General features: G+C 37.4%; 1 protein-coding gene across 2 annotated transcripts in view; it reads left to right on the forward strand.

Annotated features, from left to right (window-relative positions):
* Window positions 1-14,560, forward strand: part of pcxb (pyruvate carboxylase b) — a 383,732-nt gene that overhangs the window by 13,409 nt on the left and 355,763 nt on the right. Inside the window, exons 1-2 of one of the 2 annotated variants that reach the window (XM_038274778.1) lie at window positions 7,795-7,870; window positions 13,466-13,602. In XM_038274778.1, coding sequence (XP_038130706.1) covers window positions 13,467-13,602 — 136 coding nt within the window. In that variant the 5' untranslated portion in view covers window positions 7,795-7,870; window position 13,466. Of the gene's footprint in view, window positions 1-7,794; window positions 7,871-13,465; window positions 13,603-14,560 lie in introns of those variants that run through there. The other variant, XM_038274777.1, reaches the window with a different exon arrangement.

A 14,560-nucleotide genomic window follows, 5' to 3' on the forward strand; every position in this document is an offset into this window, starting at 1 on the left:
CAGATGTTCAAGCTGATATTGTACTCCAACTCATATAAAGCGTGTTTTTATATATATATATATGTTCACACTGAAGGCATCAAAGCTATGAATTAACACATGTGACTAATATTCTTATAAGCAAAAAAGTGTGAAACAACTGAAACTATAGGTGTTTCTCAATTCACGAGAACGCGAGTGCGTACTCGCGTTCTCGTCAAGTTCGTTCTTGGCGAGAATGCAGGAAGATCGGACTTGACGAGAACGCGAGCACACAAGCACGTATGTGTATTGGAACAGAAGCGTACTCGTGACATCATCACATGTAACGTTCTTTAGCATTTCTTTAACAGTCAAAACTATTTATTCCCTACACAAAACATTTTGAAAACAATATTTTTCATTTCTAAAGCTTAAAAAACATAAAAAAAAATTACCGAACCGCAAAAAAACCGCCATCAGAACGAGCGGTAGTTCACACATAACTAGACCGAGAGAAGTGCACTACAGACGGGGTAAATTTAGCCCTGCTGCGGTTACTCTCGGAGGTCTGCTGGTCACTCTGGTCCGATCAACATCGGACTTTTTTTTTTAAATTTCGCACTAACTCTGTAAACAGACCACACAGGGAGTCTTAAATGTATAATGTTATCGCCTCAAACGATTTCAAAACGTACTTTTGAAGAACAACAGCAGCAGAAAAGGGAATGTTTAACTTAACACTGTGAGCACTGTCTCGAATCAAGCTGTGGCCGCGGGGCATTCTGGGGAAGCGGTCAGTCTGAAGAACGCACAAGTCTGCTCTGATGCATGCTCGATAAAGAGGGCGGGGTGAGAACAACATCCGGGGATTTGATGCGTTCTCGATCTGGCGTTCTCGAGAATTGGAACGGTACTAGGGCTGAGGCTGATGACGTGTCACGAGTACACGAGCAAACGAGAACGCTCAAGAACGCATATTGAGAAACGCCCTATGTCTTATATTGAGCGGATGCTGACGTCACTCTGCTGCGCCCGCCGCTCAGAATGCTTTTTTGTTTTCGAGTTATGGACAGTACTTTGCTGGCAGACCACGAAAATGAAAAAGCAATGTCAGCTGTGTTTTCTCTTTGATTATGGCATAAAAAGTGCAGTCTTAAAGAAGAAAATGCAAATGCTAATAGGATGATTGATTACTAATTTCATTTATGAGTCAAATAATGCAGCCACATTCTTAAAATGAGAACGAATTTCTGGAAATGCTTTTTCATTTTCAAATTTTACATTTCAAATTGAATTTTGGAATGTATTTGCTGGGGTACATTTTGAAAAATAAATCTCAAATGTCTTTTTCATTTTAATTAAGTAAAAGGATGAGCAGTGTTAAACAAGAAAACGAAAAAGTAAACAGGATTATTGATTACTAATTTCATTTATGAGTCAAACAATGCAGCCACATTCTTAAAATGAAAAAGCATTTCTGGAAAATTTTCATTTGAAATATGGTAACGATTCGCTTCCATAGTTCTGAAGATATTCCGATAAATTATGAACAGTTTAGTTTGTGCCTTTAAGTCGTTGCCCATAGGAAGATGTTACTTGGATATAACCTAACGGAATATCTTCAGAACGTCTCCAAATTACACTAAACTCATATGGGTGAGTAGAACGTGATGTAATAACGGAAGGTCCCAATGTAAAAAAAAAAACGGCGTTCCCCTTTAACCTCTTAATATCCTCCACATTTTGGGAAATTCTCGCCTATTTTGCATACTCAAATGGAAAAGCAAATAACTCAGGAACTGTAAGCCCAAATTACATGTGTGATATGTTATTTGAAAGCTAACACCCTCTAGTTTCTGAATAAAGTAAAACACCCAAGCTGCATCAGTTCAAACATGACTCACAGCTGCTGTTTTTTTTCTCGAAAATAATAAGTCTTTTTTTAAACAGCAATAATAAAGACATGCTTGCTTGTTGTGGAAGCTTTGGTCATGCTACATTTAGACATGCTGCTATAATTGTGCTTTGGTGCTATTTCCATAAAATGAACTAGGTGGTTGAATTGTGGAAAATCTAAGCTTTCCAATGATGTCTAACATGTCTATATTGGTAAACATTTCACCAGTGTAATTCAGCTTTTGCTTTGATTACTGCTTTGCACACTCTTGGCATTCTCTTGATGAGCTTCAAGAGTGAATCACCTGTAGGCCATAAAAAGAATGCACCAAAACCGGTTTCTTTCAGAAAAACCTTATGAGTAAAAGCGGAGCAGACCTATAATTTACTTATCCTGGTTCCTCACTCATATTAAAAGCTGTTGAAGACTGTGGATTTAAGAATGTTTGGTGATGGTTAAAGTCCAATCCAGGTTGTCTGAGATGTACAGGATGAGAAACGAAGAGAAAAGAAGTTAGTGATCCACTGCACAGCTTATTCAGATTAGATGAGGGTGAAGATACATGGGTTGTATGACACAGTCGAGGGTGTGCAGAACGTAAAGACTTGAGCTACAACATATTCTTGTGGGGGTCACCGTGAGGACAATAATGGAGGTGTTCGTCCTTATCTGCTGGGGACAGTTTGATTATTTTAAGCAGGCTTGAGCACTTGGTCCAAAGTGATGGACATTCAGGCAAGAGTTGGCTGCGTTGCCCTTTTGATGATCTGGGACCTCCTGGATGAATTGTTGATGCTATCTTAGAGTGGTTTTAGTTGGTCACTGACTCCTGAAAAGGATCAGTTCTCCCTTTGTAAAATCCTGTTTTCCCTGTCGTGCTAGAGTTCCGAAACCTTAAATAATAGTTATACCTATTTCAAAACTGACATTTGTTTTCTCATCTATTCTTGAAGATCTTTAACTTCTGCCGTAATGTTTTACTTTTTGAGATCTTTTAGCCTACCTTATCTGGTTCACAGGTTTAATTTCAGAAATGACTTGATTTTACTGTTCAGGCACTAATTAACCTGCGTGGGGATTGTTAACCTGAAGCAAAGAAATATGGTTCAGTTTATAACAGTCAGTACTTTTTATAGAGGTAGTTATATTTTAATATTTGTCCAGGATGGTTTGGACAACTTTTATCCTCCTCATAAAACAATTGAAAACAACACTACATATTCACTCAAGTTCTATATATCAGTTATTTGTATCTTAATCATTGAGCTTTTGTTGTCATTGAGCTCTTATCAGAAAGGGGCTCTTGTTTCTTTTCCAAAAATACATTCCGTAAAAGTTCAAAAAAACAAAAAAAACACTGGACTTGGTTTCCAAGATTTGAAGACGTTTCACCACCTCTACAGGAAGCTTTCTTAATTCAAATGTCTGGATCCGCAGTGAGTTTGAGTCTTTTATAGACAAGGCCTTGTATTGCTTGGAAACATGCAAATAGAAACCGATGAATGGGTCGTTTGGTTCCATCGTTGGCCTGTAATATCTGATATCTGATTCCAAAAATACAGTTTCTTAGCACATTTTCTCCAGACGTTGTTTCTTCCCTATCACTGCTTTATGCCCAATCAACATTAAGCACTTATAGTTCTGGTACTGCAACTTTTGTGTTTGAAAACATCAAGGACAAAAGTGGAAAACTCAATTATTTTTACATCTCTCTCATGGTTGTTTTGTCTGCTAAAAGCAAATAGGTAGTATGTAATTGAACTGCAGACAATTGCGCAATTTTTCTCTTTAACTTGTTGAAACACAGTTTATTGCACAAAAATATCTGCACATATTGCTATACTTCACAACAAGAATATCTTACTTCAGCACCAAAACCAAAATGAATATAATTATATGGCTTTAACAGAGCTCTCAGACCACAGTCGCGATTCTTCTCAAACCACAGCCTCATCTTTATCTTCCCGTCCAGACATTTAACTCACCCTGCATTCATACACTGAATGCAAGGAGGCAACAAGAAAAGAACGAAGACAAAAATGATAACCCTGTACAGTTGCAACTGTTTCAAAAGGAAGAAATGAAGATATCAGGAAAGGACACATTGAGTTTTGTACAGACTTTGTTTTGGGGATTGGATGAAGAAGGTGGCCTTTGCCTTTTCTTATCATGTTCACTTAGCCGGTGTTTGTGTATCTTAAACTAACTTTGACTCTAAAAAACAAATGGAGTTGAAACATTTGTAAGAATGCTGGATTTCAATAACTTAAGTTAGAAATGTAGGTCAGGAATAACTGCAGCAGATAAGCTGCAACAGTAAAGACAAAGAAACACCAGAAAGAATGTCTAATATCAGAGTAATCAGATATTTTGTTGTTGTGATTGAATTAGTCAGAATGTACAACCACAGTTCAGCTCTCAGGGTATCTCTTCCTTCTGCAGGAAAAAAAGTCAACCCCTCTGCTTTCGTGTTTTGAAGATCAAAAAGACTAGGAGATTAAAGACAAATAAAGAATCTTCATTAGACCTACTGTGCTGCTAAACGGTTGCCTTTTGACATATTTTTCACCTCTAGACGATGCTTTGCTCTGACTGGTTTCAATAAAACCGTAAAAACTATTAAAACTAAGACAGATCTTAAGAAAAAATCCCAAATGAATTACTGCAAAAGCAAAAAATATACTACTTTTTAAATATGATCTTTAGGCTACACTTAAAGAATAAGTTTAGTTATTCTTCAAACAATGTTAAAGGAATAGTACACCCAAAACATGATTAGCCTTCATTTTCTACTCACCCCCATGCTGAACAACACCCTGGAGTACTTTTTTGATATATCAAATGCATCTGGAGATCTGGGAGGCTTCTTGCTGTCTGCTGACATTCAAATAATGGAGGTCTATGGTGACCGAGACAGAAAGGTCCATAAAAGTCCACAAAAACGTTTCAATATTCCTCCATACTGCTCGTCCAATGTATTCCAAGTGTCCTGAGTGGGTAGCATCCAGAATTTACTCGAAACGAAGTCATTTAGAATGTTTTTAGAGTATAAACAGTAGTGTATCATTAACCAGTAGGACTTCCTGAAAGCGCGCACATGCGCGCTCCCGACGCTACGGAAGCCGGCAGACCAAACCAGCGCATTCAGCTCGGCAAAGAACCCATGCTCTTCCTCAACACTGAAGTCCTCAGACATTTTTGTTTCGTTGTTTCTTTCTTTGCACAGGTAAACGGCACATTTCTTCTTCTACGCTTGCATTATTGGCAGAGCAGACGCTGAATGCGCACTTTCATCTGGCTTGGTCTGCCGGCTTCCGTAGCGTCATGAACGCGCCGCGCGCGCTTTCAGGAAATCCTTTACACTACTGTTTATGCTCTAAAAACATTCTAAATGACTTCGTTTCGAGTAAATTCTGGATGCTACCCACTCAGGACACTTGGAATACATTGGACGAGCAGTATGGAGGAATATTGACACGTTTTTTGTGGACTTTTATGGACCTTTCTGCCTCGGGCACCATAGACCTCCATTATTTGAAGGTCAGCAGACAGCAAGAATCCTCCCAGATCTCCAGATGCATTTGAGATATCAAAAAAGTACTCCAGAGTTTTGTTTAGCATGGGGGTGAGTAGAAAATGAAGGCTAATCATGTTTTGGGTGTACTATTCCTTTAATATTTGGTACAGTAGCCTTTGTTTGCAATTAAAGAGGTCAAATGTTTCCTGTAGTTTTTCACCAGGTTTGCACACACTGCAGCTCTGATTTTGGCCTGTTTCTCCACACAGATCTTCTGTATATAAGCCAGGTTTCTGGGCTGCCATTGCTCCTTCAAAACATTTTCTATTGGGTTTAGGTCTGGAAAATGGCTAGGCCACTCCAGAACCTTGATATGCTTCTTAAGCTTGGTTTATGCCTGACACATCCATGACGTCCTCACAGCCAAAGTGCATAATTTTGGCTTCCACACCTTTCCACATGGACAGAATTTTCGCTCTGCAATCTAGGAAAATGTGAAAATATACGCGACAGATCTGTGCAGATAAACATGGTGAGCAGGCAACAGCTCCAGCTGGGGAGGGTTTGCAAATATAATAAACATCTAGAGATCATTTGGTTTCATAAATATCAACACTATCAGCAGATTGTGGATACATTTCTGGAAAGAAATGACCGTGGCTCTTGAACAACACAAAGAAGCTTTAAAGAAGTTGAAACTGCTGTGTTTTCTACTTCCTCATGTAAGGTGGCGTTGGCAGCTTCTGTTGAGCATGCCCCACTGGAGCTGGTTAGAATAGGGAAAAGTTGCAGAGGGCATAAATGCTGCAGACCCTTGTGAGCCATAATCAGGCTTTTACAGAGCCCCTACTGTACTTGGTTATGCTGGCTGTGTGCTTTGGGTCATTGTCATGTTGGAAGACCCATCCATGACCCATCTTCAATGCTTTTGTTGAGGGATGGTGGTTGTTTCTCAAAAGCTTGCAATACATGGCCCCAGCCATCCTTAATGCAGGGACTGCACTGTATTAAGGATAGGATGGTGTGAGAATCTCCACTCCAATCCCAATTTACAACAAGCCATGGTGCATAGGTTGTTCTCCTAAGCGGCATTTGTTTTTTTTCTTTATATATTTTCAAAACCCTCAAAACTGATAGAAGGTTTTGTTTTTTCTTCACTTTTGATGTGTTCTCTGTTGTTTGGCCCATGTAAGCATCAATAAAAATGAGTAGTTACCAAAAATATTATAAAAAAAAAATCAGAAAAGTTTGAGTTCATACATGTATTGTCGCCCCTTTCTGATTGTGAAGGACCCCTCTGGTTGGAACAAGAGCAGGGGATTGGTCCACTGCGGCCTGTTTAAAAATTCTTTAAGCCCCACAGAGTACAGGAACACACTGTGTTCTTGATCTACTTTAGAACATATATCAGAGGTCATCCCCATTGTCCTGATTTTTAATATCATAGCTCTGCGTTGCTCCACTGACCAGTGAGACTTTCTGTTATCCTGCAACAAACTGAACATCTTTACCGTTAGTTAATTGATTTAAATTTGTTTGTACTGACTGTTGTTATTGATAAATGCTTACATACCTGAAAGAAGTCAAAACATTTTTTTTCTCTCTGTAACTTTACAAATTATAGAACAGCAGCAGAGCAAGTGAAGCCTACTTTTTAGTGGCTCCTTTTTTCTTTTTTAGCATTCTTCTGGCCTTGGGAAGCTGTATCAGTTTCACTGTGTTACATTATTGCTTTTGTGTTGAAACAGTATATTGTTACAAACTAAGCTCCCACTGTATTATCAAGGCACATCTACTCTCCGAATTGAAAAACAGTGGTTTGGGCTCGTCTTAAGTACCAGACAAAGGCCTGAGTAGAGCAGAAAAATCACTTATATATTTTTCCCTTTTTTATGTCACCCACTAGGTGTCATAATGTGTTTGATTTGTTTCACCAGTAAGTCTAGCACTTGTAACTTGAAGAACAGCTTAAATATATTTTTTATCTACAAAATTCCTTAAACATTTACCTAATTTTTTGTTTATTTCTGCATTCAAGCGAATATTCAACAAGTTAATATATTTTTCCCCCTTTTTTTTATGTCACCCGTTTGGTGTCATAATGTGTTTGATTTGTTCCACCAGTCAGTCTAGCACTTGAAACTTGAAGAACAGCTTAAATATTTCTTTATCTACAAAATTCATATTTCAAATTAAATATATATCTCATGTTTTATTTATTTCTGCATTTAAGCGAATATGCAACAAGTGAATCTATTTTTGAATTACAAAAAAAAGGAAAATCCTTGACTTTTCATGAGGTTTGTGAAGCTGCACCTTTAAGAAGTGGGCTGCAGTACCGCTATTTGAACACAGGGTGGCAGCATCAGACTGCCGGTAGACCGCTCGCTTGCAGGCAGAAAAGAAGAAGAGGTGTGCCATCTGTCAACGCTTCAGTCAGTGTGTGAACCTCGAAGTGTCTGCACTCTGAATGAGCTGCTGAGCGACTGGTTGAGGTAGTTTTTCAAACGTTTTGCACATTTATTCCATCTTTGAGTTGTTTTTTTTTTAAAGAATACTGAAGGCCATTTAACTTTTTTTTTAGATATACTTACAGAATATTTTGACTTAATTGGTTTGAAAAGGCAACCTTTCTAAACCCAAACTCCCAACATTTAGCTTCTTTTGCTGTTACTCGAGATGGTTACTGTTTTTCTTTTCTTTTTTTTTTTTTTTTTTTGCATATGGTGTGGGTCTCTGTAACTTCTTTAATTTGCAGGCTTCACGTTGTTGCTGTAATTTGGCAGAAAAACCACCACAATCACACCTGAAGCTCGTTGTCTCTAATTAGAGCTACTTGCAGCTGGTAAATGGAGGAGCAGCTCATTGGCGCTGGGCTTAATGTCTGAGGAAAATCAGATAATGGCTTTTTGGAAAAACTCTCTTCTTTTTGTTTGTTAAATCTCTTTATTGGGCGAGAGCTGTCTAACTACCCCTTTTTCTCATCATGTTGGAGTAAGCAGCCCCCCCCCCCCAGACCTTTAATTGTTAAACCCTTGTAAGCCTGCTAATTGAGTGACAGAGGCTTTGTTTTGAGCTCTAAAAGAGATCACTTTAATTGTTGGAGTACAGATGTAGCCAGTTTAACTCTTCACTTAAACCCATTTTCGCTCCAAGTTTATTCACTCTTGTTAGAGCTACTTGATTAGGGGGGGTAATCAAAAACATTTTGGTCAGTATTTAATTTTCAATTATTAAACCTGATTGCTCATTGAACAGAGTAAAAGTTTGCATGAAAAGTAGAAAATTAATAATTGCGTAATTCTGATAATTTGAGGTCACAATGATAATTGAATTGATTGCACTGCCTCAGCTCCAGTGAAAACTCATGACTTTTGTTAAATTACTCAAATTGCTGAAGCCTAATTGAGTTATAAATCTGTGCTAAAAGCCTTCAAATGACTAAAGGTCTTCTCTTTTTTTTATTCAAATTAAAGCAGAATTTGTAGTGAAGGTTATCAAAAAAGTTGGTACTTTTAAAGCTTTTTTTTTTTTTAATATGCAGAAAAGGGTGTTTTAATTTTTTCACTTAACTAGAAAAGAAGTAACTTGAGGCTTTTTTTCCCCCAGAATTACTATAAACTTGCATTTAAATGGTAAAAAATTGAGTCTGGTCCTTAAATCAGCCTGGAGATGCAACAAAAGTGAGTGGGAGTGTAGGTTTTAAATGAAAATTGAAATTGGAGACGGCAAACAATCATTTACTAATCACAGGTTGTTAGATTTTAAGCTACCTGAACAATAATGGAAGAAACTGCTGGAGATCACATGCTCAATCTTTCACTACCAGGGACGCATGCTTAAATCTTCAGATTCATTAACTTTAATCCATCAATTGATGGATTTATCACAGGAAGCTGTTTTTAGATTAATCATATGGCCAAAGTGAGTGAGGCATCCTGGGTAAGAACTGTTGCCAACCAAGCTCCTACAGATGGGGTTGGGCCTAGTGGTTCTATGCAAGTACTGAAATGTTTACAGGTTTCTGGCTAATGTTACTGTTGCAGTACTGTCACTGTTGTGCCATTCAAACCCTATATACCTTCATTTAGAGGAGTAAATGGCCCAACAGGCTTCATGCAAAATTATGCTGATTGCAGTCTTTATTGTAACATTTGCAGTATTGCAAAAGTTGAAATGGCACATACCAGTAATAGATCCGGTTTGTCAGATGCGTTTTTGCTGTCAAATCCACACTGGATGTACATTGGTGGGGTCTGGGATTTGTCCAAACACTGATGGGGATATAGAGATATTTCTAAATCAGTTATTTGACCTAAACGGAGCATCTGCTGAAGACTTCCACTGCTTAAAGTGATAGAGCCAGTTTTTTACTGTCTTGAATAATGGACATAACAGTAGTTTGGGTGTTTGACATAAAAGTTAGGTCTTAAATAATAGAAATAAATCTGCAGAACAGTCTACAGCCGCTGTGTTCCTCCAAAGGTGACTTTTTGTAGTTCATATTTCATTAACGCTCATTAATCTTGTTAGTGGTTAATGATCCAATAAACATGGGTCGCTCTGACCTCTTCCAGCTGACAAATATCCCCCCCACTCCACTTTTCTGCCACTTCTATTAGGCCATTCCCTTGTTGACCATAGAGAAATGATTTTACCTGCTCTGCACCACTGACACGGTAGCAATGGGAAGCAGAGCACTGTAGTTTGGGTGTGTGGCTGTTTAAAGCATTGTATCAAGCTGCCTTTCAGACCAGAACCCTGAGCAGCTTTGATCCCATTTCTTGTCATTTACATTGATGGTGTTAAAGGTTTTGTTTTAGCAGCATTAAGGCAGAATGTGTTCTTTGAACTCCAGGCTCTGTTTTTGCAGCTGAAGCTCCGGCCGCCCTCTTAGCACTTTCTTAGCGAAGTTGTCAGACGGCAGAAGGGTTTAATTTCCTGGTCATGTTCTCAAGTATGGTGATAAACAAAATTAAATGAAAAAAGGGTAAATCTCTTCATTTTAAGCGTTTTAGAGAAACTATAGCAATTTTAAATACTTAGCTTTTGCTTTATTTTATTTGCTGTTTCTCATGGGCACAATTCAAATGCTAAACTCTGCTGCTCAGCCGATAAATGCATTTCCTTACAAATACGGCCCCATTTGATTAGGAGTAAAGAGACTTTCCAGCATTATACGATTTGCTGCCAAGAACCGTTACAAAAAATAAATAAAAGTGCAAGTTTCCCTACTTGTTGTGCCTAATCTACACAAAGCGCAGAATTGATCATTCCAGACTTGCATTCGTTTATTTAATCAAAGGGGAGGAGGCCCCCTAAGGTGAACATGCTTTCTCTTGCTTTCTGCTTTGACTAACCCAGACGTGCAACCAGCAGCTGCAACAGAACCACTGCTGGCTTATTGGATCCTCCATTTAGGCTCCTTATTGCTTTGTCAAAAATAACAGAACTCTGCTTTAATTCTTATTTAGAAGAAACTTATTTTAGAACATTTTTTGCTAGATTTTTATGCAACATTTTGGCTCCATAGATGGGCTATATCTCTTAGTTTAATTTCATTTATTTAATATAGATATAAGGTTATTGCCGAATCCAACATTTTTTGTTGGATATATGTCCCTTATGTAACAACAACATAAATTGATTTTATGGTCTCTAACAAAGTCATGGTGAAAGATGTACAAACTTTCCAATCCAGCACTAATATTTTTGCCACTGAATAATACTGACTAGAGTGGTGCAGCTGAATTAATGTTAATTGCTGTTTCATGTATAATGTAAGGAAAACCTATGACTTTTAGTCTTCCTGAAGCAGAGAGACTCTTTGATGATTTAATTTTCTAATGTGCTGCATTTAGTTGTCCCCTCTCAGTTAAAAAAATATTTGAACACTCAGCGGATGGCTGTGTCTTAGGACCAGAATCCAGTGCAGAGCAGGAAGCAGAGTACAGTTTGATCAAAATGTTGACCCAATTAAGAATGCTTTGTGGATAGAGTACTCCACTTAAAGGAAAAAAAAAAACACATTTCAGTTATGAAATTGTTAGTTTTATGAGAAGATTGGTCAAATATATTTAAAGGGAACATTTGCATAATTTTTCTTGTCCTATTGGTGCTTGTATTTAATACAAGCAATAATTTCTCTACTTGCTTTTTAGACTTATGCAGTCAAAAGTTCAAAATGTCACTGTCTGATCTAGAGCCTTTTACTTGTTCTGTTTTTATTTTATTAAGACTAGATTGTGTTGCTCTAGTCTTAATAAAATACCCCTAAAGTAGCTTTAATATGGTGCTCTGGAAAGTATTTAGAAAAGACAAATGTTTGTTTTTATATATTTAAATTTTGTAAAATTCTTTTAAAGCTGAACAGCTATGCTGTTGCAAATTTGTTGCCATTCATTTGTACTAAGTTTTGAAATGAGAATAACGTATATAATGCATTTATTTTCTTCATAAGATGGTGGAAAGTGATGTAAAAGGAAAACACTTTCCAAGATAATGAGAAAAGCACTAAAAAAACATCCCTTTGGTTTTTTTAATGTCCTACTGGGAAAACCCCCCCGCAAACATTCTTTTAAAAACCAATTAAATCACCCAAAGCACCTGAATGTTATACCATATTAAAAGCCTTTAGTTGGTTCTCTAATATTTTAACCATTATTGTGAGCCACTTTTGGCTCTGAAGCTGCAGACCTCTAATGTAAAAATTTAAACCTTACCATATCTTAAATTGCAATAAATTTGCCCAGCCCTGATTTTAATTCAACATTCAATTCAGTCATTCAGATGTCAAAGGAATTTTCAATATTGCATTAAATCTAAATGATCTAATTTAGGCATGCACTGGTCAGGATTATTAGACCCGATCACAAATCAGTTTTTGCCTAAATCCATAAATTCTTCAACTGTTTAGTGTAGAATTTAATTGTATTGGTTATCAAAATTAGAGATGAAAAAGTATCTTAAATTGACCACTTTTAGTGGGCAGCAGCAGGAGATCTTTTTTTTTTGTATCAAAATAGAAAATGGAGGAAAATAAAGGAAATTAAATGGGAATACTCAAGAGGTTTGTTGGTGGCTTTTATAAAAAGCCATTAGAATAAATTGTTTTTGAAAGACATGCACATTTCACAAATGGCACAGATGTTTATTTAGTGCAAAATGTCTCATATGATGATTGTGGGGTTGGAAGCTTAAGTAGCTGAATGATCAGAATAGGCTGTTTCCTTTTCTTCCTTTGCTGTTTTTTTTTTTTTTTTGATTGTTGAAAAATATTTTGTTGTTCAAGATTGTGAATTCAGTCTCTCCAAATGCAACAGTAAATCGATAGGGCGTTGTCTGTATCATGGCGTTAGGCATGTTGCCCTCACTAATTAACAGGCGAATCAACATGGTTGTACTTTTTGTTTTTTTGACATTTGAAGACGAAGCCTCAGGTCTAAATGGATTAATTCAGTTGCTGTGTTTGGTATCAAAGAGCATATAATCAATATTCTGTATGTTTAGGTTGTTTTTGTTGGATCATATTTGATAACTTTTCCTGAAGCTTCTACAGTAAGAAATCAATTCAGTCAATGTCTCTTCATTTATGCTCTAAAGCACTCAGCATTAGAGCATAGGAGTCTGCAGCCTGTGTCTTTATGCACCTTCAGCTGTGGCTCTTGTAACTTAAACCACCAGCTAATGTTTTTAATATTGAAATAACAGGTTTTGGTAACCACAATAGAATAACACAAAATACCAGGGATATTTTTTGGACCAATTGTCAATCAAAAGCAATGCTTTTTGCTTTTTTACTTAAATTGCATTGCTTTAAATATTATGTCCTTTTTTTATTTAAAACCCCAAAAATAGAAAACAGCTGTGCTTAAAAAACAAATATCCTATAACCTTTTTATTAGAAATATGAATTTCTAAAGGTTTGTTGCTCTAAACCCAAATTTATTTGAATGGACTGAGAAGAAAAATGCTCACAGGAATGTAAAGGTTGCTGAACCTAAAATCCTCCTGTGATTTTTGCATTTGTTTTCTACATTCATTCTTCCTACATTAAAGATAACTCAATTTTGTTGTCTTTCTCCCATCAGGATGTTGAGGTTTGCAGCGATCAGAGGGGGCCTCGGCCTGCTCTCTGTCAGGAGGGCATGTCTGTTCTCCCGCTCCTCCCACTCTGCACCACAGAACGAGTACCGACCCATCAAGAAAGTCATGGTGGCAAACAGAGGTAAAACTTTCCAACTCAGCACTTATATTTCACCTCTGAAGAAGACCCTCTGGAGTGGTGGTTACATTATTAATACCTGTTAACTGCTGTTTCATGTATAATGTAAGGAAAACCTGTGACTATTCCAGTCTTCCTGAGGCAGAGGGAGTCTTTGATCATTAATGTACTGCATTGAGTTTTCCTCTATGAATGCTAATATTTAAAGGACAACTCACCCTGTCCTAGAGGGGATTGGGTCTGTCAAGGTATAAAAATGCTGGAAAAATGTGCTTAATGCTAATCAAATAAATCACTAAGCACTAAATCATTAAGATGGTTAAGCTCTCTGTTCCAACATGCTACGGTGGCATGTATGAGACGTAGCCACTTCTATACCCCGCAGCAGCAGGGCTACTGAGGTCTGAGATAAGTATGTCTGAGTATGACATCACTAGGGCTACGTTCACACTCCAGGCCTTGATGCTCAATTCCGATTTATTTGTGAAATCCGATTTTTTTCTTTTGTCATTTTCAAATATATGCGACTTCTATGTGAACTGCAGTCATACAACCAGAGGCGTGCACAGACATTTTGGGGGGCAGGTGCTCAGGAGGGGGGGGGGGAGGGCACTTTTTAGCGCGCGTGTAACACTTAATTATAAAAAAAAATAAACGCATGTTGAATGAAATTTGACTTTTATTTGTAACATTCTCTAAACGTGAGTTTTCAATGGAAAAAAGTCACATCACCAACAGAACAGACTAAAGCATACTTCTTTCATCTGGCTCATCTCCCCGTTTTCCCTCACCCATCTGCCCATCTGTTCTCCCTCATCCTGGTCTTTTTCTGTCTCTGTGTCTTCCCTGAACTCTTCCACATCTCCTGTCCTGTTATATGTTGATGGTATAGAGCTTCCCTGCTGTGACTGGCTACAATATAATAATAATAACCATCATGACAATAATAATGATAATAATG

This window comes from Cyprinodon tularosa, unplaced genomic scaffold, assembly GCF_016077235.1.
Source record: "Cyprinodon tularosa strain WSP-4 unplaced genomic scaffold, ASM1607723v1 ctg93, whole genome shotgun sequence".
In the NCBI taxonomy this organism is placed as follows: Eukaryota; Metazoa; Chordata; class Actinopteri; order Cyprinodontiformes; family Cyprinodontidae; genus Cyprinodon; species Cyprinodon tularosa.